General features: G+C 30.7%; 1 protein-coding gene across 3 annotated transcripts in view; it reads left to right on the top strand.

Moving 5' to 3' along the window:
• FRM-1_7 (DEAD (Asp-Glu-Ala-Asp) box helicase 1) overlaps positions 1 to 27531 on the top strand; it is a 101950-nt gene extending 74419 nt beyond the window's left edge. For 2 of the 3 annotated variants that reach the window (XM_051211949.1, XM_035731805.2), the window contains 10 exons: positions 1811 to 1970; positions 3171 to 3410; positions 4819 to 5081; positions 6828 to 7037; positions 14923 to 15132; positions 16469 to 16537; positions 17407 to 17673; positions 19495 to 19590; positions 21293 to 21355; positions 26073 to 27531. In XM_051211949.1, coding sequence (XP_051072072.1) covers positions 1811 to 1970; positions 3171 to 3410; positions 4819 to 5081; positions 6828 to 7037; positions 14923 to 15132; positions 16469 to 16537; positions 17407 to 17673; positions 19495 to 19590; positions 21293 to 21355; positions 26073 to 26180 — 1686 coding nt within the window. In that variant the 3' untranslated portion in view covers positions 26181 to 27531. Of the gene's footprint in view, positions 1 to 1810; positions 1971 to 3170; positions 3411 to 4818; positions 5082 to 6827; positions 7038 to 14922; positions 15133 to 16468; positions 16538 to 17406; positions 17674 to 19494; positions 19591 to 21292; positions 21356 to 23056; positions 23123 to 26072 lie in introns of all 3 variants that reach the window. The other variant, XM_051211948.1, reaches the window with a different exon arrangement.
• The last annotated feature ends 220 nt before the right edge of the window (positions 27532 to 27751 follow it).

Genomic DNA, 27751 nt, shown 5'->3' with positions numbered 1-27751 from the left:
GGCCTCTAATAATAATGTTCTAAGATCACTAGATGAACTGACAGAGGTATTACTTATTTTTTGACATCTAACATAGGTCCATTCGACTGCTCTCCACACTGACTAGTTATATTTTAATCTAGTATGAGACCACCTCTTGATCACCTCAGACGCATCAGCTTGATTGATACCGTCTTTAAAATTTTAGCTGTCCTAATTAATTGCCTTCTAGTTGTGACTTAAAGGAAGCAAATCCATGAAACATAGAAGTATTTTATATGTAGCTGTGATTTCTAAATAAGGACTTGTTTGCCGAATTCCTACTGTAGTCGTGTTCTCTGACATCAAAACGTTATTCGAGTCTACCCACAGAGATGTTTTTGACAGTTCGTCATTCTATAGATCGTTTTTCACTCAAATGCGGATAGTTCAGTGGGGCTTACATGGAAATGTTATCCGGATTAGCTTTGTCAAGTGGTATCCATTAGGGCTATCTACTTCTCCTATTACCATTGAATCCTATCACAAATACGTTCTAAAACTTACAAGGAGTACTTAGAATTTGATTTGCAGAAGATGCCAACACAATACAAAGTCGTTCGAAACTTATTAGTGACAGCGAACAGATATATGAATCGGGATTTTTACCCTCTATATGAAAAAAACGCTTAAGAACTAATCCCTGCCCAGTATGACAACGGGATTTGAAGTAATTGGATGTTATGACCACTCTTTTAAGGAGCCTCACTATTCTTGACCAGTTACTACGAAAAACTTCTTTGCCCCTTACCCTAATACTTTAATTTTGACATATTTAAAATACTTGCATGATTAGCAAATGGAAAGCATATTACTCAAAGGTGTACTCTGTATTTTGTCACTAACATTGAATTTATCCCTTGTACCTCTACGTTGTGTGAAGGTCGCAAGAAATTCGTTATAAATATCTTCGAACCACTACCTTTGTTTGACAGAACCACTGATTAAACAGAGCTGCTATTAAGCACATAATTTCATAGCGATGTGGTCAATATGTTGATGAGGTTGTAAAACCCTATCGATTGACGTAGTGAATGCATTTGTTGTTTATGACTGGTCACTCCTTACTTTAAAGTGCTAAGGTGATTAGAATAGAGGCAAATTTGGAAAAGCGTTAGAGCCAACATAATTAAGTGGCATTTAATAAAATCATTACGAAAACTATTCCGATATTGAGGAATTAATAACTGCCTTTCTGTACCGTACACATTTTTGTTCTTTGGTCTCACCCACTATGTTTACACTCGTTTTCATTTGGGGATGTCATCAGTGTTACCATCAATATCATTCAGCAGGTCAATGAATTAACTGAAATGTTCAGAATCAGTGATCTCATTTGTTGTTAAATCCTACTTTAATGCCTTTTAATAATCTGTATTTTATGAAGTTTTCACATTTTATTACCCGTCGTACGTTCAAATGCTTTACATAATTGTGATTGCTTATATTTCACCTAAATACCAAGAATAGAAAATTCACTGAAAGTTTAAAAGCGTACTCAAAAATTGGCTACCGAAGCAATGAGTTCTTTTAAATAAGTTATGAAAGTAGCAGGTTTAATAAGGATAAAAATAACATAACATTATTAAATAGTAAAATCAAGTTAAAGATTTTGGGTATATTCTATTGTCTGAGAATCATTATATTCAGTAAGCCGATTACAAAGTCAAATCATTCTAGAGACATTATGTATCTATTTTAAAGTCGGTGTATTTGTGATTGACAGAAAGGTTTTCATTTGATCGACTTTCATATTGACTTGTCTCTGATTTCTATTACTGTTTACATTTAGGGTTGCCGTACAAATTGGGGTTTAAAAGGTCCAGGAGCTTATTACTACGAAGCATGTATGCTTGAAGAAGGTCAAGTACGTTTAGGTTGGTCAACAAATGATGCTAGCCTAATTCTCGGGACAGATTCCAAAGGCTTTGGTTATGGAGCTGATAAAACAGGTTTGTTTAATAAATGTACAATCACCCTAGAAATCGTTCATTTCTTCACCATGAAACATTGAAAATTTTTGATTGATTGATAACATATAAATGGAGATTTTATAAGAAACGATCATTACTATGGTAATTGTTCCTTATTAGAATCATGCAACATCTCTGTAATTAGCTATAAACCTGTATTCAAATCTAATTCATTATTAATAATTTTATTCAGGATTAGTCAATTCTGTTCTAATAGTTTTTTTTTTCAAAAAAAACTATGTATAAAGTAAAACTTAAAGGTTAATCTGCTTCCTCATTTTAGTTGGTCGTAACAAATTTTGGCCAATTTAAACCTTTGACAAGTAAATTATCCGATTCAGTTTAAAATGAATTTAAGTGCTAATATTCAGCTTATAAAATAAATTGACTAAACTCATACTATTTAGTAGTTACATTTCATCTTTTAAATGAAAACTTTAAGTTTCGGACATTCCTAAATATTATACGATAGTTGGATTCAAATTAAAAGGAACTACAGATAAATAATTTTTTGTAGGTAATATGATTGATGAACTCTACCTGGAGCCCCTCTGGAGCTGCTGCCGGTCACAAACCCGGATAAAGGAGGAGGGTTAGGCATGGGGTTAGCGACTTCATCTCGTAGAAAACTAACTCGCTAAAAAAAAATCCTAACTTATATGACTGATAAAATTTGCAGTGTTCTATTTATCAACTATATTCCCTTTATGAGAGGAAGACCCAATATTTTAGTGTAATCAGCTAAATTTTTTCAACAATTCAACTTCAGTGAGTCTTTGAGTTTTCCCGCTGTTGATATTAAAGATTGCAATTGATTAATCTGTTTTGACATATCTACATCCTGAACAGTATGTCTCGAAATTGTCATTAATTTACGAGCAGCTCATAAGGTGATGCGTTGGTAGATTGAAGCGGAAGGTAATGTGTTTGAGTCACTGACTAAACATCCACACGGATGCCCGTATATCCTGCTGACAAGTCCCCAAACGAGACAAGACAAGCATCCTGGAATTCAGTGCTAGCCACTGTCCACTCTTACTTAAGTTACTTGTGATTGATCAAAATTCAGTTCTTAGAATAAACAAAAGGAAGATTTAAAATCTTACAAGTGAAATAATACTACTAATACTACCAAACAATATTACTATACTTCTTATCCGTTCAATTTTTTATGTAAAGGTATTGGATCAGCTGATAATCCTCATCCAGTTGGCAAATTTATCTACGCAAATAATTCAATTGATTACGGAATGCCAATCGTACCAGGAGATGTAGTTGGATGTTATTTAGAATTAAATCCGAGTGCTGATAAAGATCATCGACGAATCGATATACACTATAGTTACAATGGCCGATTATTAGAAACTCCAAACTTTAAACTTGTTGAAACATCAACTCCAGATATAGCACTCTTCCCTGGTAAGTCATTTATTGTATCGTTCAGTAAACCATCTTCTCTTTATTTCATGAAAGCTAAATGTAGAATGTTAACACATAAAGAAACTAATGCTTGAATGAATATGCAGATGTTTGTCAAACCTATAGTAGTTATTTTTTCTAAATAGTCATGGTGTGACAAAACAAATAATCTATGACTGCTTTCCTTCTTTTCAAGATTAGTCTATCCTCAATTAAACTGGTGGGCTCACATCTATTATAAAGCACAAATTACTACTATTTAGGTTGATAGACTTAAATGTAATTTAAAGATTTTAGGAACGTATTGAAATTCAAATTGAAATAGTTTGGATTATCCCGTTGTTGATATTTTAACTAAATTTGATCAGGCTTGGTTGGTCTATGTGCGGATTGCCTAGATATCGCCATCATAACACAAGTCAGTGTAGAATAGATGAAATGTGACTGGCAATGGTGTTCTGGACACATGTTTCGTTGTATTTGGGACTCGCCAAGTGCTCAACAACTATCGGATCCAGGTACATCAGGAACAAAATGTGAGCCCTAGATTCTACTTCTAGTGAAATCCCATCTATTCTTTAATAGCTTCAGTTTGTTGATGACGATGAGTCTTGCCAAATTTGATCTGCCACAATAAACTACGCATTGCATTACATTTTTATTTTTCAATTCCAAGTAGTACTAAAATCGACATTTTCATATTTCAATTTTTATCATTTTTCAGTAGACCACATTTTCCTTCATTCACATGCCAAAAATTTGATGCAAACTGTAACATCTAAAAGAAATGCCAAAAAGAGATTTTTTGGCAGCTGCATTTCATTGAATAACTAAATTTTAATGGCAACTTGATACCATTAGAATGTAATAAATTTTAACCTATTTATATTAGCAAAGTATATCAGATCATTTTTCTTGACTAAGCAAACGTATATCACTATCATGTTCCGAGAGCTTAAAATATAATCAGCATTCTTATTCAGATTTGAAATACCTTCAATATAATGTATCTGAATATTTGAGAAGGCCTATGGAAACACTAATTGTAGACTAAGCAATTACTGATTGTTTATAGAAGGTGTAATCTTTAGTAAATTCTCTTTAGAGAGAAATTAATTCAGCAATTAAATATGACGTTTTTGTCGAGCAAAAAATCAAATAACAATTCACAAGTATATAATTTTCAGTAGACAACTCAGCCAGGTCACTAGAGTTGCTTCAAAATCGTTACTATAGTATAAACGTGTTTTCCAGATTTTTAACTTCTATTTCATTAAATTAGATGGTGAATAGGTACGGAATTTACTATTAGACAGCTATGAGGTGGTTTACGTTACATTTTACAGTCTTATTAACCATTAACAATTTAGATCATTATCTTGTCCGCTTTTGAATATTTCTCTTACAGCCGTATCACTTAAAAATGCCAGAGTTGAAGTAAACTTTGGTGACAAGCCATTTAATTTTCCACCTAAAACTACCCCTTCGACTAATAAACATTGGGTAGCAGTATCATACGCCCCCGATTCTTCAATTGTATGTAATCGGAATGTTGGTTGGCGGGTGAACCCAAATGATGTAACATCAAGTACAAATTTATTAGTTTCACCTAATGGTCGATTTGTACAAGCTGTAGAAAATACCGGATGGCAAGGCTTTAGAGTGAACAAAGTAAACATGCTGTTGGTTTAAATTTTTAATTCATTAATAAGATTTAAATAAAAATAATATATTTGTAATATCCCAATGAGTAGAAAATTGGATTTTTCTGACGTTTCGTGGCTTATTTATTCTCTAAAGAAGTGACTTACACTAAGCCACGAAACGTCAGAAAAATCCAATTTTCTACTCATTGGGATATTACAAATATATTATTTTTATTTATAACAATCAACCCAATGCTCAATTTATTCGAAATTATCAAATCAAACCTTGGTAATGACACCTACATTAATAAGTTTAGTTACTATAACCTTACGTTTGTGAGACCATTTTGTTAATTCAGAACCCATTCCGATATAAGATTAATTATCACTGGTTAAGAATGAAGCTAACTTTCCGTATTTATAACTGTTTGAAAGCAGAACCTCAGCATATTTAAAACGAATCTTCAGTATGAAATCTTTCTTCTAGAGGCGTAACACAATTAGATAATTGGTAATGCTAAAAGATGCACTATTCAGATTTCTTAGTTTGAATTTACTTCTAGTTCATAACAACTCCACTTAGATATGGAATAGATTGGGTATTATAAAACTGTCTAGATTTCTCTATAGATGTATCTATAATGTCAAGATTATAGCTTTGATTTCTACTCTCCAATGTGTTCTCTTTAAATGACCAAAATGCTTAAGAGTTGAATCGGAGAGAAAAACAAACACGCTGAGTTTTGAACTATTCGTAAAGAGTGACAGAAACCCAGTTGTTGGATGGCATAAAATTAAGGTCAATATTGTATCCTTCAATTTTATCGGTTAAGTTGTAACCTGAAAAAACATAAATATTTATTTGGGAGTGGTTATCGCTAAGCATAAGAAACATATCAAGATTTTAACGTTCATTCTGTTTTTTTCTGCAAACTTCAATTATAATCCAAATTAAAAAGATGCATGATTAACAGTACTTGAATATATATTGGCTCCATTTTACTAGTCTAAGGAATAAGTTGGCTTAGCTAATAACAATACGAATTACTGAAGAGGATTTCAAACTTTGTAGTACTATAAAAGGATAATTATTATGTTTTTTTATCTGTATAGATGATAAGAATTCTTAGCAATAAATTACATACATTTCCACAATCTATCTATTGATGTTATTTTAACTCACTGATAGCTTTTTAAACAGTAATAATCAACAAAACACGTTCATAGTTGTAAGAAAACAAAACCTTTTCAAATGTTCGAAAATCCTATCCTAACTAAATTCTAACAAGTTGAAACGCTTGTAGTTCATTGATGATTATTTTGAACTACTAACAATATGCAGTATAAAACCAGTTTTACAGGGAAAAGAAATCATACAAAAGTTCAAAATTTCTCTTACTAACTAAATCATAACTTTATATGTGAAAATTATATTTGAAATAATCTCAGTGATTGAAATTTGAATAATTCCAACGTTTCGTCCAGCTAACTTGTCTGGACTTCTTCAGGGTAATAATCAAAATCATTAAAGACAAGTTAGATGGACAAAACGTTGGAATTATTCAAATTTCAATCGCTGAGATTACTTCAAATGTAATTTTCACATATAATGACTTCTCTTTACTCGGCGCCCAATTTCTGTCAAACTATTCGTTCTAATCTTGACAAATATTCGTATAAATCATAATTTACTTACTTTATAACATATTTAAACTCATAAAAGTAGTATGGATGTTAATTAATACAAGGATTGTATTCATATAATTAATAGGGAATATTTGGTGATAGAGCTTATTACTATGAAGTGAAAATTGTTGAAGACTCTGGATTAGCACGTATTGGTTGGTCATTTGAAAATGGATCATTAGATCTTGGTATAGATTGTTTTGGTTTTGGATATGGGGCTGATCGAGATGGTTTTGGTATAAATGGATCACAAGGGAAAAAACTTCATAGTGATATCATTGAAAATTATGGTGAAGTAAGAATTTATTTAATTGATGACTTATAATTAATATTATTTAAATTGATCTTAACATTTATTAAGTAAAAACATGTTAAAGTTATTTGAACATTTTCAAAGTGGTCTTGAGTGCTGTTAGAGGTATGAGGGCAATTATCACTTCCCGGTTGCCCACACCGTGGAAGGGTTTTTCTGGAGGTACCTGAAAAGAAAATTGGATTAGAGGTGGTCTTAGTGACCTGAGAGCGTGACCGCAGTGCCCAACGGACAACTGCTTGAGGTCGGTCACACACAACCTTTTTACGAGTAATTTTTGTGTTAGCTCCGTACTTCTTGAGACCTTACCGCCGGAGACGGATATTCGTGAGATAAGGCGAGGTGTGCATTTTTAAGGTCGACCATTTCTAACTCCACCCCTCCTTGTGGGAAGGCAGCATCGCTGTCATGCTGGTTGTCTGAAGGAAACACCTTACTGCTGTCACACCTCTGTACAGTCAGCAGTACGACTTCGCCTTCGGACCTTGGGTTTGTTGCTTTTAGTCTTATCGCTCTTCAACCGACCTGTGTGACATGGTAGGACCTTGAGGAACGGTTGTTCCAGCCAGTATAGCTTGGTTGCTTCATCACGATAGGCCAGCCCGACCACCACGTCAAGGTAGCAACAACGGTCGGGATATTTTCGAAAGTCACTAGTTTATCGAAAGAAAGAAAAATAAACAACGATTGACAACTAGCAACTAGCTAATTTAATTTCTCTTTGACGTGTATCGAACAAAAATCTATCCACATAGTTGTATAGATTTTTATCATTCACAACTTTCCTTTTTTTAATTCGCTAAAAAATTAGTTTTTGATAGTGTAAAAGAAGACAAAGATTATTAGAATGATGAGATATATTAGCGTAATACATTTAGAATAATCTGATCACACATAATATACTTGTTAAGAACATTTATATATAATAATATAAAAGGTTAACTAGACTAGAAATGAAGGATAAGAGGAGACAAGGATAATAATGAAATAATGTGAAAATAATTTGGAACCTCATCACTCCAGATAATAAGCTAATATTACCAGGATAGGTTTTGAATACATTGAGGGGGTTTGAATTTTCGTATGGCTAATGCTTCAATTAATTTTCACTAGTAGCCAATTTTTCTATACTTTAATTTACAGTTTAACTTTTAACTTTTGTTTAATCATACTAGATATTACATTGGCTGTAGAGTTTCTTATTTTTGACATTTGGTTGGAGACTAGTCATTGTGAGTACTTAAAAAAAGAAAACGTCATTTGTGGATTAGTTTAAGTTAGACATTTAAACAGTTGGATGACAGCCGGCTCAGTGGTCTAATGATTAAGCGCTCGTGCGCGAGACTGATGGGTCCTTGGTTCGAATCTCACGAGTCGAGGTCGTGGATGCGCACTATTGAGGAGTCCCACAATAAGATGAGACGACCATCCAGTGCTTCCAGGTTTCCCATAATGGTCTAGCTTCAATTAACTCATGATCTCAACTATTGTAACAAATAATACTTTATATGATTACATTTATAATATTATTGAACAAATAAATTACTTTGACCAATATTACTTGATCTTAAACAATACTGTAGATGTAATTCATCATAGGTTTAATATCTCATTACATTTGACTCTCTATTAAAAGAAATAATAAATAAGGAAGTTTCCTAAACTTTTGTCAATGCTTTTTTTGAAATATATGTCTATTTATGTATATCGTATCATAAAATTATTGAAAAACTAAAAAAACAGTAACATTTTACTTATTCAAAATGTATGAAATAGTTTTACACTCATTTTAACAAAACAGGTAAGCTAAAGTTCGTTGATTTTTGTACATAAAAGATTATCTAACATCTATCAATGGATATAAGAATAATAGATTTGAATTTAAGGACATCTAAATCACTACCACATTTCTATTTAGATTACCTGATGTACTTGCTTACTTACTTGTCTGTTACTCCTTATGGAGGGGCATAAGTGGCCCATCAGTATTCTCCATCAAATTAATGTATTAAAAAGAAATCTTTATGACCTTTTCTATGTTTCCTATAAATTCAGAAGTAAATATTCTTCAATTGGATACAAACAAACGGTAGCATATAGATTTGTCTGGTCCATGTTTTGCTCTTATCAAGATTTCATTTTTTTTTGTTAGCAGTTTATAAATGTCATTTGTTTGTTTATATAATAAATACTTATCTTAACTGACTATTATATCTGCTGGCTTTTGCCAACTTACGTCACCTATGGCGAAGACGAGATATCCGTCTATCAACCAAGGAACGAGTATACTGCGCAGCAGTTCGTTCTGTTCTACTTTACGGCTGCAAAACGTGCCCATTAAGAGTGGAAGGTATTCGTAAGCTACCAGTATTTGATCACAGATGTCTTAGAAATATTGCTGGCGTCTGCTGGGATCACCTGGTAAGTAATAGTGAGGGTAGACGCAGAGTATTAGGGGATGATGGTAAATCAGTTGATGAGGTTGTGAATCTTCATCGACTAAGATGGTCGGACCACGTGTTATGTATGCCTGAACACCGATTACCACGATGTGCAACGCTGACTAGTGTAGGGGATGGTTGGAAGAAAATTAGGGGCGGTCAAACCACAACGAGGCATTAGTCCACAAATTCCTTAACTTTTGGTCTGAGCCATGTTGGTAGACTCAGACGACTTGGTTGGGGTCAGCGTGACTATCGCAATTAATGGTTGGAGACTCTGGTTGACATGGCTCCGAATCGATCACAATGGCGTCGGTGTATACACTCTTTGTCTTCCCTTAAACTATGAGATTAAAATCACTTCATATCTTTCTTTCTATTAACTAATTCTTTCTTCCTGTATTATATCCTTATATGCAATCTTTCTTTTATATATTACCACCACTGAATTAACTACTTCTATGAATCCGGTGTTCATCTTGTTGTGCTAATGAGGTATGGCAACTTGGATCGATGTACATATGTGCCTGATCTTACGTTGTAACTGACTGACTGACTGAAATTTTGCTAATTAAAAAAATGTTAACCAAAATTTGTCTTATCCACTAAATAAAATAATTTAAAAAGAAATAAATCGAGTTTCAAACTTGATAGGATTACTTACAACTAAGTTCATTCATTAATCTATCATCTTAATTCTAGTATTTAGAGTTTATTTGTTTTATTCAAACACTTAAACATAGAGTTTCCATTGAAATAATTCATTTTTATTCCATGTATATTCGATAGAAATAAAAATAATCAAATATCATAATCTAGTAAAGTCATTCGTTCACCTCAAATGATGGAACATCATCAATATCAATACAAAGTTATGAAAAATACTTAATCAAATATGTATTAAACTATGAATAAACTGTTGGCTTACTGTACTTATATACGCGAAAATATAAGCCACTATTAGGTCAATGTAAATATGAATGATAAAGATTAAATGAGATCAAATGTTGATGGAAATCAAACTATCCTAAATATAATTGTCAATGGTTAATACATTTAATTTAGATGTCAAAGATTTTGGTTCCATCATATTCATTACTTTGTAGTGAATGAAATCAAAATTTCTTACTAATGTATTATTAACCTGATTAGATATTCTTTTGAAACAAGCGTTAGATTAAAGTGATGTTATTATTTTGGAAATAAGACTGTTCGAATAATTAATCACTCTTAACATTAATAAAGTATTAATTTTAGGGATTTTGTTGTTTTTCTTATCAATTCCTAACGAATTTAACTTTCATTTATAAAACGTAGTAGAATCAATTTCTTTGTTTTGTACTGTCTATCTGATAGGGATGCATAGATATAAGCAAAAAATCTCCATACGTTTTTATTAGTTTTACAACAATGGATATTATATTCGACATCAGTAAACAAAGGTAATTGTCAGCTCAGATGGATGATTTCGATGGAATTTCGTTCTCTGAACTGGATGGTTTTCTCGTGGAACTTTCATCGTTCTTCTGAACGACATCATCAGCACAAACTCCAGATAGAAATGAAGTGTTCGAATTTCTCCACATATGGTTCACAGCTTGTCCTGTAGACCTCGATATTGATTGGTTCTTGTTGACCTTAAACCTGTCATTGTTTACTTCTTTGTTTTGGTTCTATCTCCCATTGGTTTGATTTTCGTTCCTATATTTGTGCATAATTTTTCTGATCGGTTGACAAATTGGATCAATTTCAATGTGTTTGTTGATTGACTTGAATGCTTAGCTTCTAAAAAAACTCCATGTCAATGCAGTGCACATTAAGATTCCCAATCTTAATGTATTTAGATGTTTTGATGTCATTTATTTTGAAGACTGAAATTTTCTAATCATCGAATGATCATATTTGACTAAAATAGGATCAATACACTTCTTTATTAACTGATCTACTATGAACTAATTTGTACATAATAGCAAATATCTGATTCATCGTCTATATCACATTCATAATTTTGAATATATGTTTCATCAAGATTGAAGTTCATTAGAAAATTTTCTAAAATTCATTGAGTATGATACTACACTATTGAGTTCATTATTCACCTTTTCAGTATTGTGCAATAATTGTATAATTTCACCTAACTAAAAGTTCTTATCAATTTGAATTATAACTAATAATCTTATAACTTCTTTTAGTTTATATTACTAAACTTCAGTTGAATTCAATCAAATAAGTTTTATTTATCATTTAAGGCACTTCATTTTTATTTGTTTCTTGAATATTATATGGAACAATATTACTAGTTCAACAGCTAGTATTATATAACTCAAATAAGAAATATCTTGATTTCTTAAGTTATTTTACAATTAATAAAGCACATTTCTTACAATACTTTAAATGATATTAAATCTATTCATTTTTATAGAAACAAACGTTTCTCTGTCATATAAAATTAGTCAGTTTATTAAGTAGTATTGTGGTGTGTGCTACTTATATTGACATAAGTAGTATATGATGTTAGTCGTTAACAGAAAGTCTGGCAGCAGAGAGACAAGAGGATCAAACAGTAAAGAATGGAAACAGGATGCAATTTGTACGAAAATGCAAGAATAATGAAGTATGAGTCATTTTGAGACAATTGGTGGACATTTTGCAAATTAAGTATTTACTTCATGATTGTTAGATTTTATTAACAAGTCCTGTAATTTTATGCTTATTACATTCGATTGTTCCCAACTCGTGTTCTGTTCATTGCAGTATCTTTATCTTTTGATACTTTATAATAATTTAATCTCTATAAAGAATCGACTTAATCAATCACAAATTTAAATATGTACAGTCATACAGTTTTCTTCCTTTATGAATATTAAACAAGTTATATAACATTTAACTAACAAAATGACATCAGCTTTCACAAAGTCTGTAAACCTTTTATATAAATACTCATAATTTGTTACAATTTAATACGATGCTTTTTTTGTTTTGTTTTGTTCATATTCATATGAATTAAGTAAACAATTAGACTAGACTCAACCAGTGATTTTAATTAACCAATAAGTCATAATGTTTTTTTTCAGGTATCAAAACATATACGTGTCTACATGTTTGATAAATAACTATGTAGTTTATTAATAGTTTAAATTGTTAATTGAATATTGTTTTAGATTACTTGCTTTGTTTTCAAACTAGACAAAACAATTAGTCATTTCACTGAGTGAAATCATGAGTCAATTGAAGCTAGACCACCATGGAAAGCCTGGAAGCACTGGCTCAGTGGTCTAGTTGGTTAAGCGCCTGGCGCAAGACTGATAGGTCCTGGGTTTGAATCTCGCAAGGTGCGAGATTGTGGATGCGCACTGCTGAGGAGTCCCATACTAGGACAAAACGGCCGTCCAGTGCTTCCAGACTTTCCATTGTGGTTTAGCTTCAAATGACTCATGATTTCAATCAGTGAAATTTGTAACATCTCCAAAAGACCCCTTCTGATAATTAGTCATTTAATTTTAAAAAAACTTTAAATATTTTTACTGGGGGTTTGTGAAGATTATCAGATATTTTAGTTAGAGAGCTATCAAAACACAAAGATACTGGTCAGCTGATTCATTCTTGTATTGATCCATCTACAGTGTCTATCCATGATCTCACCAAGGATCGAAATAAAGACCTTCTGTTCTGCTATGTGCGATTAACCTTCAGATTATTGAACCAGTGTACACTGGTATGTCATGTCAATTGTCAAACAGTTATCTACTTCATACAATGAAAGTTGGTTGTGCACTGTCGTGAATGGATGGCAGCTCAGTGGTCTAAAAGTTATTCGCACTCAGTAAGGTCGAAAGTCCTAGGCTCGATCTTCGATGAGGTTTCTGATGCACATTGCTATGGAGTCCTATACTTGGAAAAGGAAACTTCCCATGTCCGTTGGTTCTCAATGGTTTTCTATATAAAATTTGTCCGTGATGTAAAGTGTGAAAACAATCTGTTACAACTGCATATCACCATATAACAAAATGCAAAAATATTGATCGATAATAAGTTATTAGTATGGATATTGCTAGTTATTCCTGAAACATAAACTTACTTTTCATATAAATGGGTGTATATAACAATTTGTTGGTATTTCATATTGGCTTCAAGTTTAAAGAATAACATATTTGATTACCACTATAACTAACTGATTATATCACCTGATATAGTGGCTTTATAAAGTTAATAAGATGAATAAATTTATTTGTCGAAATTATCTTATGATAGAATAAAATGCTTTCTTTTCAATAAATTTGATTTTTTTTAATTGTGGTTGATATTGAAGTTCGATAGATTGGTTTGATTTGAGTAGATGAATACTTCAAACATCTAAAACCTCTTAACGTTTACAATTGATTGACCACTGGGTGGTGATCGATGTCATGTATGTCAGATCCTTCCTAGTGCAAATCGAATCCTATCGATCAAGTTGCAATGTGGCCACCAGTCTACATGACTCGACATTGCGTGCACTGTGTTGAGATAAGATGGTGGTTGGAGGTAATCAACAAGAAATCCTGGACCTAGGTTTCACTCTACTTGTCACTCGTGAGCAAGGTGTACCTGTAATCTTGAAGGAACTGATGCGGATCAGATAGCTCAGTGGGAACGTCTCTGACTGTGAAGCTAGGTGACAAGGGATCGAATCAATCAGGAAGCATCAGTCCCCTCAAGATTACGGGTATACCTTGCTGACGAGTGCCAAGTAACACGAAACCTAGGTCCAGGGTTTCCTGGTGACGACCTCTAGCCCCCGCCTTACCTGTGATCGTATTATTGTAGTAGTGAAGATTTCGTAGATATTCTGAAACTGACTTTATATACATATTCCTTCAGGAAAAAAATTTTACAAATTATCTAATATGAGTACAGAACATAATAGGCCTAATCGGGATCCTTTTTAAATCATGTATCGGTTTGTGGAAATTTTTCTATCAAAGATATATGCTTGAAGTTGACTCCTTATGTCATTATACCTCATATAAAATGAATTATGGTAAAGACTGTGATAATATGTAATTAACACTTTGTTTCAGCCTAGATGAGTTAACTGATCAGTTTCGATAAACTTTAGCATATCTTTTCGGAATCAGGTAATTGTAAAATCAAGAAACGACTACGTAAATGTTTCTCTGGGATTACTAACAATTTCAAGGACTCTACACTTAGTTAAACTGAATACACAATAGGTATTAATTTATTTAAGACTTAAAGTTTAAGGGTATTCCAAGTATATGTTGAGTCAAGTGCCTATAGATGATATTAAGTGATTGTGTAATGCTTCTTTTCACGTCATATAAAGTTTTCTCACCAGTATTTCATTAATTTTCGTTTGATTTGCAGTAATATTCAGAGTTCATATAACATTTATCTATCTGTTCTTAACATTGTCTCCTTATTAGGCCTTCCGTAAAGATGATGTAATTGGTTGTTTTCTTGATCTGAGTAACGGAATAATACAATGGTCAAAAAATAATCGCTTATTTGGTCCTGCTTATGAAATTGACAAAAAATTATTGAAAAACAATGAACCAATCTATCCTGCAGCTTCTTTGGTCGATACTACTTTAGAATTAAATTATGGTGACTTACCATTTAAATATCCACCAGAAGTAAGTGATAAGATTTTAATAATGAATTGACCTCAGGCTAATATTCATTAAGAGTTAAAGTGATGAATGGTAAATTTGTTCCGTTGACGTATTGCTACTCAAAAAATTGTTGAGTATGACGGCAGTGGATCCCAAACTTATAAACATGAATATTTACGTTGTTAATATTTCATGTGATCTTTATGGCGTTAAATTCATTTGCGAACTTCTATATTTTGTAACAAGTACAATGTTTCGAATACTGATTTGTTGATTTAAAAGACACAACTTGGAGGTTCTTATTTCCAAAAAACATCAAAATACAATCAATCAGATATACGATACTGAATAAATATAAAAGATTAATCAGTCAGTTAATTGTATTCTACAAATACTATTACACTATACTAGTACTTTCACATGTTTACATAGAAGACTATCTGTTCTTATGATAACTTGTCTACAGTTGTATAATACTGTTCAAATAATTGAGTTTGTTGTCAAACACTAATTTACCATACGATTTTCAGTAAAGAATTTTATTTTATATTCGATTGATGATATAAGAGGTGACAAACGGTCATTAAATAAATTTCTTGGTTAAAACTTAAAAAATAATAAAGTCTACTTGTTTCCTTTGATTTTAAACTTGAGGCATACATTCACAATTTTTTATTCAATACATGATAGTCAACTGTTATTCAGTAAACTTACGAGCTACGATACAGTGGACGTGTTTGAGGTTATTTTAGAAAAAAGATCTTCAAGTGTTTATATTCCCAAACTTATCAAAAGATTTATATTGACTTCTTTTACCTAAAATTAGGTAAATCATGAAAACCTTAATAAAGTAATTGATATACAACTATATATTATAATATCCACAAAATCCCTTTCGATATTAATCAACATATGCTCACTAGTGACGGTTTCCAAGAGATATTTCCTGGAGTTCTAGTAAGAAGCTGTGACTAGTGGAGTTCAACCAGTTCTGTTGTGAGATAGTAACTCACTGAAGACAATGATGGATGTGTCGCTCAATTTTATGGATTAGTTAAAGTTAAACACTAAAACCGTTGTATGCCGGCTGGTTCAGTGGTCTAATGGTTAAGCGCTCGCGCGCGAGACTGATAGGTCCTGGGTTCGGATCACGTGAGGCGGGGTCGTGGATGCGCACCGCTGAGGAGTCTCATAATAGGACGAAATGGCCATCCAATGCTTCCAAGTTTCCCATGATGGTCTAGCTTCAAATGATTCATGGTCTCAACTATTAAAATTAGTATATAACTTTTAAATGAACCACTTGTTAATAAGAGTAAACTAATTATTTATATAATTTTTTTCGTAAAAATACTAGGACGATTGGACTCCATTATTTGCAGCTTCAGACGAATATGTATTCGAATCACCAAAATGGCCTAGTTCTGTAAGTGTTGTTTAACCTTTAGTATATTTTTTCAGATTAGCGCTATAATAAACCTATAGTTTTAATAAAGTGTTTGTAAATGATAAGATAATATGACCAGAAATGTGTAAACAAATTGCCTGTGATCTGGGGACCATTACTCGCAAACGCCACAACTTGAAAATCAAATCAATCTGTAGCTAGGTTATATATATATATATATATATATATATATATATATATATATATATATATATATATATATATATATATATATATATATATATATATATATACAATTAATAAATTTGAAACGTAAAGTTATTTTGCTTTGGATGTTAATTAGAAATATATAACCTGCCTTTTTCGAATCATTATCAATGATAGGTTTCAGTGTTCACAACGACTCTGTAAAGTCCATCAAATTATAAATGACAGTTAGCATTGATCAATGTTTTATTCATATATTTAACAATTTTTATATGAGGGACGTATCTAATTTATTGAAACGAACCTTTATTTCATTAAAATATAAATGAGCTAGTCAATTTTCGTAAATGTATATTTTACAATAAGCTTATCAACTCCTTTTTAATAACTTTAGTTGTAGTTGTATAAACTTATACTTTTTGACATTATATCCTACTCTGAGTTTGATTTGTGCATTCTCAACTGGCGATATTAAGATCAGAAGTAGGATTCAACGGGCTACAATCAATTGAATGTGAAGATACTTATATCAAGTAGTTACACTGTATAAGTGATTACATATAAATTCTAACAATACATAAATAGTTAATTAAATAATTATCTAGTTTAATGATTCATGTTTCCAAATAAAAATTATTTCTTAATCATTGCTTCTACCACACTCTATTTCGTCACCGAAGAATACGGTCAAACACGACAGTCACTCAAGAAAACATTTAGTTACTCATAACACAAAGACAGAAGTATATACTGAAGATCAGAAAGAAATCAGTCTAAATTCAGTCAGTGACACATATGGTCATTCTACAATAATAAATAATAATCTTGGCAGTGATAACAACAATGTAAAAAGTAGCAGCCCAAGTAAACTAGAAGATATTCCTGTAGAATCAATACGTATAGAATCCCCTTCATCAAGTGATCAACAAGAAGATGAAGTAAGAATGGTATGTTCGATTCAGATTTTGAAACATGACTTATACTTTAATAGTGGATGCATGTAACGAATCATGAATTTGAAACTTTAATATTTTGATTCGAATCGTTCTTCATTGTTCATGTATTTAAGTATTCATTGTTTGATACATAAAAGAATTAAACATATACTCTAAAGAACTTAACCAGTGCGATATAAAAAAAACACAAATAAGTTCACTTGTATAAAAGAAAAAAGCATATTTCCGAATGGATTTAATGTGTTAATCGTCACTGATTCGCACTAAAAATACACCTATCAGTTGCTATCCCTAGAATTTTATATCTGACTAAAAATACTACGCTTTATATATATTTTTAAAGAAACTAGAATTATAATAAAAGTATGGTTATATTGTGTATATTGATTGGTTTAACAACAGGATAATTTATCTAACGAAAATGATATGATCACGCAATAGGATGAATCAAAACCGGTCGTAGAAAATTTCCTATCTTACTGATCAATCACGTAAAAAGTTGATTTGTATTTCTGCAGCTTTTTAAAAGAACGAATCTTATTTCCAGAAAATAATCTACTTGAATGTTATTTACCATTATGTTAATAATGAGCAGTTTTCCGTGTGCCTTTGAGTGCAATAATTAAAGTTATTTATATTCATTTTATAAAGAAATAATGGTTTATCTCGTATATTTTCGATTACCTAACCCGAAAAAATGGTCTTTATCAAAAGTCATAGTAAATAATTAAAGAAATAATACCTAAATCTTTTGTTGTTAAACGTTGGAGAATGGATATGGAAGAAATAGTAGACCCACACAATTCAAACTAGTTAATACTCAATAACCTTTTCTTCTAGCCTAAGGTTAGATAATTTTAGTTGCACGCCACGTAGCTCTAAACCTTTTTTCTTTAATCATAGTCGTTAAAACAACCAAATAACATGAATCATGAAGAAACTGGTTTTCTTCTTTGAGATTTTAAATGTGTTTTACTGATGACAGTAAGTGTGAATTTCAAGGCAAGAGATAGCACATTTTTACGAAAGACCATCATAAGCGAAATATAGGGCACTAAAGATTGGGTTAGTTAACCGAATGGTTACATTTTAGAACGTTATCATATTGTTTTAGATTTCCTAAAATACTACAATATGTACCTAATCACTATGTAGTAACTTTTTTCTTGAGGAAACTTGATCACTCCTTAAAATTGTAGTTTTTTTTAAGTCAGATCCGAAATAAGTGACAAAAAACTTCACAAATATCTTTATTGAAAGTTACTTGTGAATTGGATTTAACGATAATTGCAGAAGAGCTGGCTTCTAGAAGTTAAAATCAATTGATGGCAGTTTTATTAAATATTGATATTATCTAAGGAACTAGTGAGAAACTTTGCTTTGCTCTTGATATTACGACCCTTATTCAGGAGGAAAGTCTGGAGCGAGGGAAGATGCTCGTTGCTGATAACAGGCGACGATCAAACTGTAGTAAGCATTTATTGAAAATAGAAGTACTGATCATCAGGTTCCGACCCATTTGATGTATAATGATGTGGTCACTGCTACAACTGAATTATGTTCTGGATAGTCCTGTGAGTGAGTAGTTTCAAAGAGTCCAAATTTACTACAGATACCTTCCCATTTATTTAACGACCTTGTATATGATACAATCGGTAATTAAATATCGAACGTTAATAGAAGTAGATGACTACGGTATACATCCTCTAAAAAATACATGAGTTCAAGATATTAGCAGCAAATACATGACACATTGCTATAAAACGATGTTAATAAATTGTATTATTGTCTGCTTTTGTTCATATTTTCTAGTTTCTGGAAACTTGTGAACCAATTACTGAAAGTCATTTTGATGCCTTATATAACACTTATACAAATCATCCGTCTACGGAGCGATCTGAATCACAAGTAAAACAGTAGAACTATTTATAACATTTAATTGTCCATTATTAATTACAAAGTATTTTCCTAGTTTTCCATTCCATGATAATATCTATTGAAATAAAGATACATTATGTCATTTATACTGTTATTAGCAACAGAATAAATTGAACATAGGCAACACTGGATACCACTTCCCTCTAATTTAAAATCGCTCTAATTTCCGTAGCGCAAAAATCTTATTTTCATTTGATTTTTAATGTTTTCGAAACTGTGAGATCTGTTAAAAAGATAGTACCAAAATAACCTAGATCTGTCTAAGGAATATCATACACTTTCCTCTTGTACTTGAAGCAATTCTATTCTTATGTCCCTCTTAAATTTATTGAGAAATCACTCATTAGATGCTGGCTAATGACAACCATTAAATATTCTATTCAAGATAATTTAGCATGACATCAAGTAAAGACATTTGTATCATTAAATTAGCTATAAATAAATGGAATTCGAAGCTCATCTTTAATTGACCTTTTTTTACTCTTCATACTTAATCTAAAGCCATTAAAGTGTATTTCATTTGATTTATACATTTAAGCTATAATATGTCGTCTATCATTAGTCAGCTTATGTAAATAAAAATAATAAATATCAACAATACGTCAAAGCAAACTATACTGATTAAATTACGCATTAAGAAAGTATATGCATATTTTGTTTAAATTACGAGGAATTTTCATTCCAAGCCACAGTATTTATTAAGTTTGGTTTTCTGTGAAATCGATCATGTCAACTAGCATACGACAAATCAGCACTTGGCAGCTAACAAACTAAGGATGAAGACAAGTTGAAGGAAAACTTGAAGCACGATTATAATTTATGGACGAACCAATAAGAATTAACATGATGGCTGTTGAATTTTTGAGCGAAATTCATTTAATACTATAACTGATACCGCTTTGTGATGATAACCTCAGTTATAATTTCCAAACCTAAATCTTAATTCCCCACACTAATGTTTAATCGTATTTCGACCCTAGTAATTGGTTAAATGTTTTATAATTCACTTCACCATTAATCTAAGATCGTCCATTAACTATAATCCTAGCAAACTGATACAATTGTAAATATATATATATAGTGATAAAAACGTGACCTTCAGGCATACAGAAATTTAAATAAATAAAAGCAATTACAACTACTCAGAAAAATACAAAGATCATGTGGAAAATAGAACTGGAAAAAAATGATTACGGTTATCGTTTCCTGTAAGACATTAGCATCGTTTTTACGATAGCCTCATCAGCTACGAGTTTTGTATATGCCTATTAGTATCATAAATAAGATCCATCCTTATTGAGTCAGTTTAGGATAAAAGTTCAGAAATGAATAAAATGATTTTCCATAGTGGCTCAGACTTAGTTCATATAAGAAAAGAGTAAAGCTGAAATTTAAATATTTGAGCACGCTTACAAGAAATATGTGCAGGTAATAAGAATTAGGTTATTATTGATTAGGAATCGTGAAAAATAATATAGTACTCATAATACGAGTGATAACGATGGTAGTCTCAATAATAATTATTATTATACGTACTATTACTGCGTAAGAAAATAACTAAGTCTTCTAACAAAAAATGACTATACAAAAACATTCAAACTTAAGAGTTTACTTGATTATTCACTTGAAATTTACATCTTATCATCGATATCTTTTTTCTCTAAAATTTTAGATGAAAACAAAACCCAATGGAACATATCACCGTAATTCTATATCAAATTTTCACGCTGATATTGTAAGTGAGATTATTTTACTTCTGTGGAATACACCCATTTTGGCAATAATTGGGATATAAAATAAGATTCTGAAAACGTTCTGACTTGTATTTTTAAGTCAGATAATGATTGAGTAGATTTAAGTCATATATTCATTGTACAACATTTTCTAACAAATCTGAAATGTGTGAAAACAATTTTATCATAAAGAGATGAATAAATGGTAACATGTTTATTTACTCATAAACTCTTCCGTAAAACTTTTTATTAGTAATTCCATCATAATTTTGTATTGTCTCTATACAAGTCATACTACTTTAAATCAGCAAGTAGTACAAATAGTTTTATGAATTTAATATTATCAGTATGGGGATTGTGTAGATTGTCGTATTTTCACAGTTTGAATTACGATTTGATCTAAGCCAAACCATTGTTGAAAACCTGAAAGCACTGGACAGCCGTTTTATCTTAGTGTGGAATTCCTTATCAGTGGGCACACACAATTCTGGACGCATGACTCGAACCCGGGACCTTCGGTCCCGCACGTGAACGCTTAACCTCTAGATCACTGAGCCGGCATTCAACGGCGTTGGAGCCCAACCCGTGTCAGGTATGTGATAGTTATTTACCTCAAACAATGGATAAAGGGTTAGGCAAGACCATGGATCGATTGAAGTCAGATATTACCACAACTCGATCCCGGCTCAGTAGTCTGAGGTTAGGCGTTCACATGCGAGACCGGAAATCCTGGGTTCAAGTCCATTGTGCAGGATCGCGAACAGGCACTACTGAGGAGTCTCACACTGGGGCGAAACTGACATCCGGTGCTTCCAGTTTTTCAATAGTGGTCTAGCTTAGATCGACTCGTGATTTCAACTGTGAAAACTTAATAATACTCATGGATGCGTCAGTTGATCTATAGAATATACTGATTTTCGGACAAACTTAAATTCCATATACACTTTTTTGAATAAGTGTTCATGATATTTTTATTTTGGAAACTGATCACTCATGCATTATTTAAAATACTCGAACAATTATTAAGGGCGATTTCTTGACTGACACTAGGTGGTCATTAAGATGATAACCACTCTCTTTTCCATCTTCACGCTTGATGAGGTTGAAGTTTAGTAAGTGTATATACTCTTGTCATAGAGGCACTATCACGCTTTAGCCACACAATTTATCCAATGAAAATTATTTAATTGATACAGTAATACTTAGAAGAACAAGTTGAATTATGTTTCATTAACAACAGGCTAAGTTTCCAAGTATAAACCTATTCTGAAAATTTTGCTTGTTATTTGGGTTACAGATTTGCCGAAAATGTAATCACTGAAAGATAATTTTTAAAAAATAGTAAGTATCAAATCGTCAGTAACCAAATTATTACAGTGACCAGTCTCTGAGTGTGCAACTTGAATTTTACTAGTATTGCACAAATTCTCCTCACTTGTTGTGTTTAGATAGTTTCTTTTGGAAGATCAGATTTTGAAACTAAAATTTTAGTGCGTGTTGGTTCATACTATTCTACAATTCTTAATCTCATACAAAGTTACTCACTAATGCAATCTATCTCTTTCATGAACGATGCTAAGGTTGGCTACAATATAGTAGGTAACCATTATAATCATTACTGAAAATATATTCATATTAATCAACTTTTAAGAATTTAGATATTTTCCTTGGTTTCCTCCTCCTAATTTTTTCGGCAAAAACAGATTACTCCTACATGCGTCGATTCTGAATTTCATCAAAGTTCCACAACGTTGATAGACTCTGATCTTGTAAGTATCATAACTCATCGAATATGTGCTACCTGATAATCTAACAAAATTATAATCACGGTTATTACACTTAAAAATACAAATAGCTCTAACTTATTGCCTAACACACTAATTTGCAGCTTACTTGATTTACACAAATGATAATGAAATGATAGTTGTTTTCATGTATTATTTTTATTTATAAAATATATCATTGAATGAAATGTATTTAATTTAGACTGAATAACAAATATGGTTTTGTAATCTTATTGATTTAATTCAATATTTACAAGCAATTAGTTATAACAACAATGAGATATACATTTGACTTCTAAATACCTAAAATAAATACAGAAAAACAAGTGAATTTTATATCTGACAACAAATAGAACTAATACTCATCTTATTCATAGGTAAGACATGAAAACGTTTAGACTGCACGATTGAGAAACTAACTTACCCCTATTTATGACTTTTAAGGTTTCATGATTTCCGCTCATTTATAGTTTATAATATCTTGTTGTCCTATGCTAAAAAAAAAGCTTGTTCATTGTGTATCAAAGTAATATAAGATAGATTATAAGTTGATACCCTAATGCTTCTTATTTGAAATGAATTATAAGAGGGTATTCAGCACCTTGGTAATTACAAATACTTGAGGATAACTTTGATCAATATGAAATCTTCAAAACCATGAAATTATTAGATTGATACTGATTCATACAATCAGTAATTATTCTTAAGCATATACTCATTCTGAATATATAGAAATATTTATTAAAATGTTAGTTCTAATTTAATTAGTTTATATACACATTGAAATTACATCTTGTGTAAATAAAAATTAATCAAGAGTACTTCGGTTTCCCGTCAAGAATTATTATCATAACTTTTTAATAAATGTAGATTGATTCTTTTATGCTTTATTATGTAATTCTCCAATTTTTAGTTTAGGACTACTAGTATAGGGGTTGTGGAGATTATTAAGTTTTTGATTGAAATCATGAACCGATTGATGTTAGACCACCCGACATGGATTAGCTCCACTGATTTCTTCAACCCTTTGGATATTTTTTTAAGTAATAATATATTGTTTGACTCCCATTTATATCAAATACTTTCAAACTATTCATTCAGTATTCAACCTCTTATGTATGAGACACATTGGGTGGGACTAGAATTTATCGACGAACTAATCAGGTATAAGATCATAGATCTCGGATTTTGTCGCGAAATTCAGTCATCCATTTGGTTAAATAGAGTTTTGGCACTATAGCTTATGTCAGTTCGCTATGAAAACTCTAAATCTAATTCTTAACCTTAGCCATCAAATGTAAATCTTAATCGTAATTCTTCACGCTGGTTTATAATCCTTATTTGGTCCTAGTTATTAGATGGGCACTCTTAAGGTCAGTCTATCGTCACACAAAGGTGGTCCATAAATTATAGTGTCACTATACATTATTTTTAATTTACCTAATTACATAACCAACTGAAGTTAAATTCTTATAATCTAGGTCTAGTATGAGTTGTATTACCCTTATTTTACTAATTTGCTATGATGTGTAAATTTATGTATATTTAACATGAGAATTTTAATGAAATGAACTACTTTTGTTCATTTAATTCTATGTTGACAAAATTAGTAAAACTCATTAGACTAAAATATTTATTTCAGTCTATTGACTTAAATCTAATGCAACAAATTTTTTTTTAAAGAAACGTGATTAAGCAAAGCTATAGATCTCTTCACTCTGACCACTAAAGTGAGAAAAGAAAGGCTTCAGTTATTCATTGAGTATAACATGAATCAATTACATCGTTACTTAATGTTATTATAACGACTAGACTGTGATTAACTATAGTCATTATATATATATATATATATATATATATATATATATATATATATATATATAGCGGACATAATTTTATCACGAATTCAAAAGAAATGCTTGTAATTCAGGATATTTTGATAAAGATTTCTCTCGTTTTTTGTCAATATTTCATAAAACTTACGATTAAAATATCATGAATTATCAAAATAAATATGTTGTCATGATATTTTTGGACCAAAATCTGAACGAAAGAAACAGGCAATGAGATCTAAATCTTTCAATATTACTTCACACTACTATTTTATCATAGAGTACTATTTTTAGCAAACTAATTCACTAGAAGTATAACTGTACATTTTAAGTAAATGGAGTTATCGTAAAGAAAATCGAATACGGTTCCTTTCACTGATTTCAAAATATGAGATGTAGTTAACCCCAGAATGAAATAGTCATTTGACCCTTCCTAACTCCAATCTATCTTATTGAGTTAATTTTTTTATGAATCAGGTATCTCTTTATCTAAGCAAACGGTTAATCATTATGAACCTTAAATATTTTTTGTATTTATTATGAAAGGTATATTAAAATTTTGTTCATATAGCTTTAATGAAATTTATGTTCTTTTAATTAACTGATTTTAGATTATGCAATCTAATTCAGATTTACATCGTTTCAGTATAACATGTATTCAGAGTGTTGTTTTAATTTATTTGTCAATTAATGTATCTCGAAATTTAACACCTCTAATTCATTCAATAAAAATATTACATTTTATTATTATTCTTAGAAGTTTTCCATTTCTCAAAGGCATTTAAACTAACGGCTTCTCATTTCACACTTCAATATTAACATGATTATCATCAATATTCATATACATTTAAGCGATATATCTGAACTAGAAAGAAACTTGCATCTTTTACTCTACTACTACTACTACTAGCCAAAAGTTAAAAATTATTGCATTTTAATTTAAATTGCACTGATTTGAACTATCTTATTGCATGTTAAGCCTGCTGATGAGTCTCGAATAGGATGGATAACGCGTACTAAATTTCACATTCCTTCTATTCTACATAAATTAACGCATTTACTTTTTGTCAGATATATATATATCACTTTTTTTTTTAATACAGGCACTAGAACAAGCCATTCTACAGACTACACATTTAAATCCACATACGGCAGTCCTAACGAACACATTGGATTCGTATACAAATAATAATAAAAGTAATCATAAATAATCATCTTATTGAGTTGAGTAACAAATCAATGTTGAGAATCACTTCCATCATTCCAATAATAAATCATCTTAACTAGAATAAAAAACGACTTTTTTTTTATATCGAAATATTAAAAAAAAAATTAAAAAAATAAAAAAAACAAACAATAACAATCAACGATAACAACTATTTATATTTTTTTAAAATTAAAATTACAATACTACTTATTTTAGTTTATTGAAAAAAAAAATTCAATTATGAAATATTCACATTAAATGCCTTAGTAAATATAAAGTTTCATGTTTATATAACTAGACTAATTCTTTATTTTTTAATTTGTTTTATTACTCTTTATAATAATGATAACATAAATAGAGATATTAGAAGACAACAACATCAACAACAACGAATAGATCATTTCCAATGTATATCTTTTGATTTCCCTTAAATTCTAACTGCTGATATTTATGAAATGAATAAAGATCATTTGTATGAACATATTTAAATTTCTTATGAATAATGATTAATTCATTGTTATTTTGTCAATGACATTTATTCCTTGATCATGATCTTGTTGAATGTTTAAATAACGACAAGGTTATTTTTCGTTGAAACCAAGTTGGGTTGTTTTTTTAAAAAAATATTTTTATGATCAATTAATACATATACCTAGTAGAACTATCAATTTCAATATCAAAAAAAAAAAACATTTCGTATATAGACTTTTCTTAAATATTAAAGATCATAGTGAATAATTAGCATAGAATAATGGCGCCTGCTTTAGAAATATAAACTACAACACTGAGTTAAATATCAACGAAATCTTACTTGAAAAACTTTTTTTGTTTCGTGTATTTAGTTTTTATACTGTAAGCAAGTGAACGTTGTTTCTAAGAAAAGATTCGAACTGATGAATATATACATAAATCGTTAAGTGTATCATCCTGAAAGAAGTTTTATCAATCATCTGAATATTTTCTAGGTCAAAGAAAAAGTTCATCAATATCATAATCACTAATTATCTCAAATGGTTTATATATACATATAAGTTCAGTATATTCTTGTTTTCTGTTCCCTTTTGAATATTCTGATTTACTTAGCTTCATTAATATTTCTATTACTACAAGTTCATTGTTTGTATCATTTAAAATATCCACTTATATTATAGTTTTTTTTGTTTCCATGCAAACATTTTATGTAAATGAATTGTAATCAAATCTTTTGGAAAAGAAAAGAAAAAACAAATGAGTATGACACTTTTCTTTCTTTTTTTCTATTCCTCCCATGTTAATTTCATTCATTCATTCATTTGTTGATCAATTTCTTTTGGGTTTTTTTTTAAATTTTATATTTTATAAATGTTTGTTTCAAATTGTTGTTTTTTTATTTTTATTTTTTAGATAAATAAAAAAATATGCACATCAGTGATAATAATATTCATAATAAAAAGATCATAGTAACAATATAACAGTTGATTTGTTAGTTATAATATAAACTATATTTCAGTCAGTCAGTAACAACGTAGAACTTTGTACGTACGTACGTACATCAATTCGAGTTGCTACACCACATTAGCACGTAGATACAGTTGT

Source organism: Schistosoma haematobium, chromosome ZW (genome assembly GCF_000699445.3).
Source record: "Schistosoma haematobium chromosome ZW, whole genome shotgun sequence".
Taxonomy (NCBI): Eukaryota; Metazoa; Platyhelminthes; class Trematoda; order Strigeidida; family Schistosomatidae; genus Schistosoma; species Schistosoma haematobium.
The sequence above is the reverse complement of the archived record's forward strand: the minus strand, read 5'-3'. Positions and strand labels throughout refer to the sequence as shown.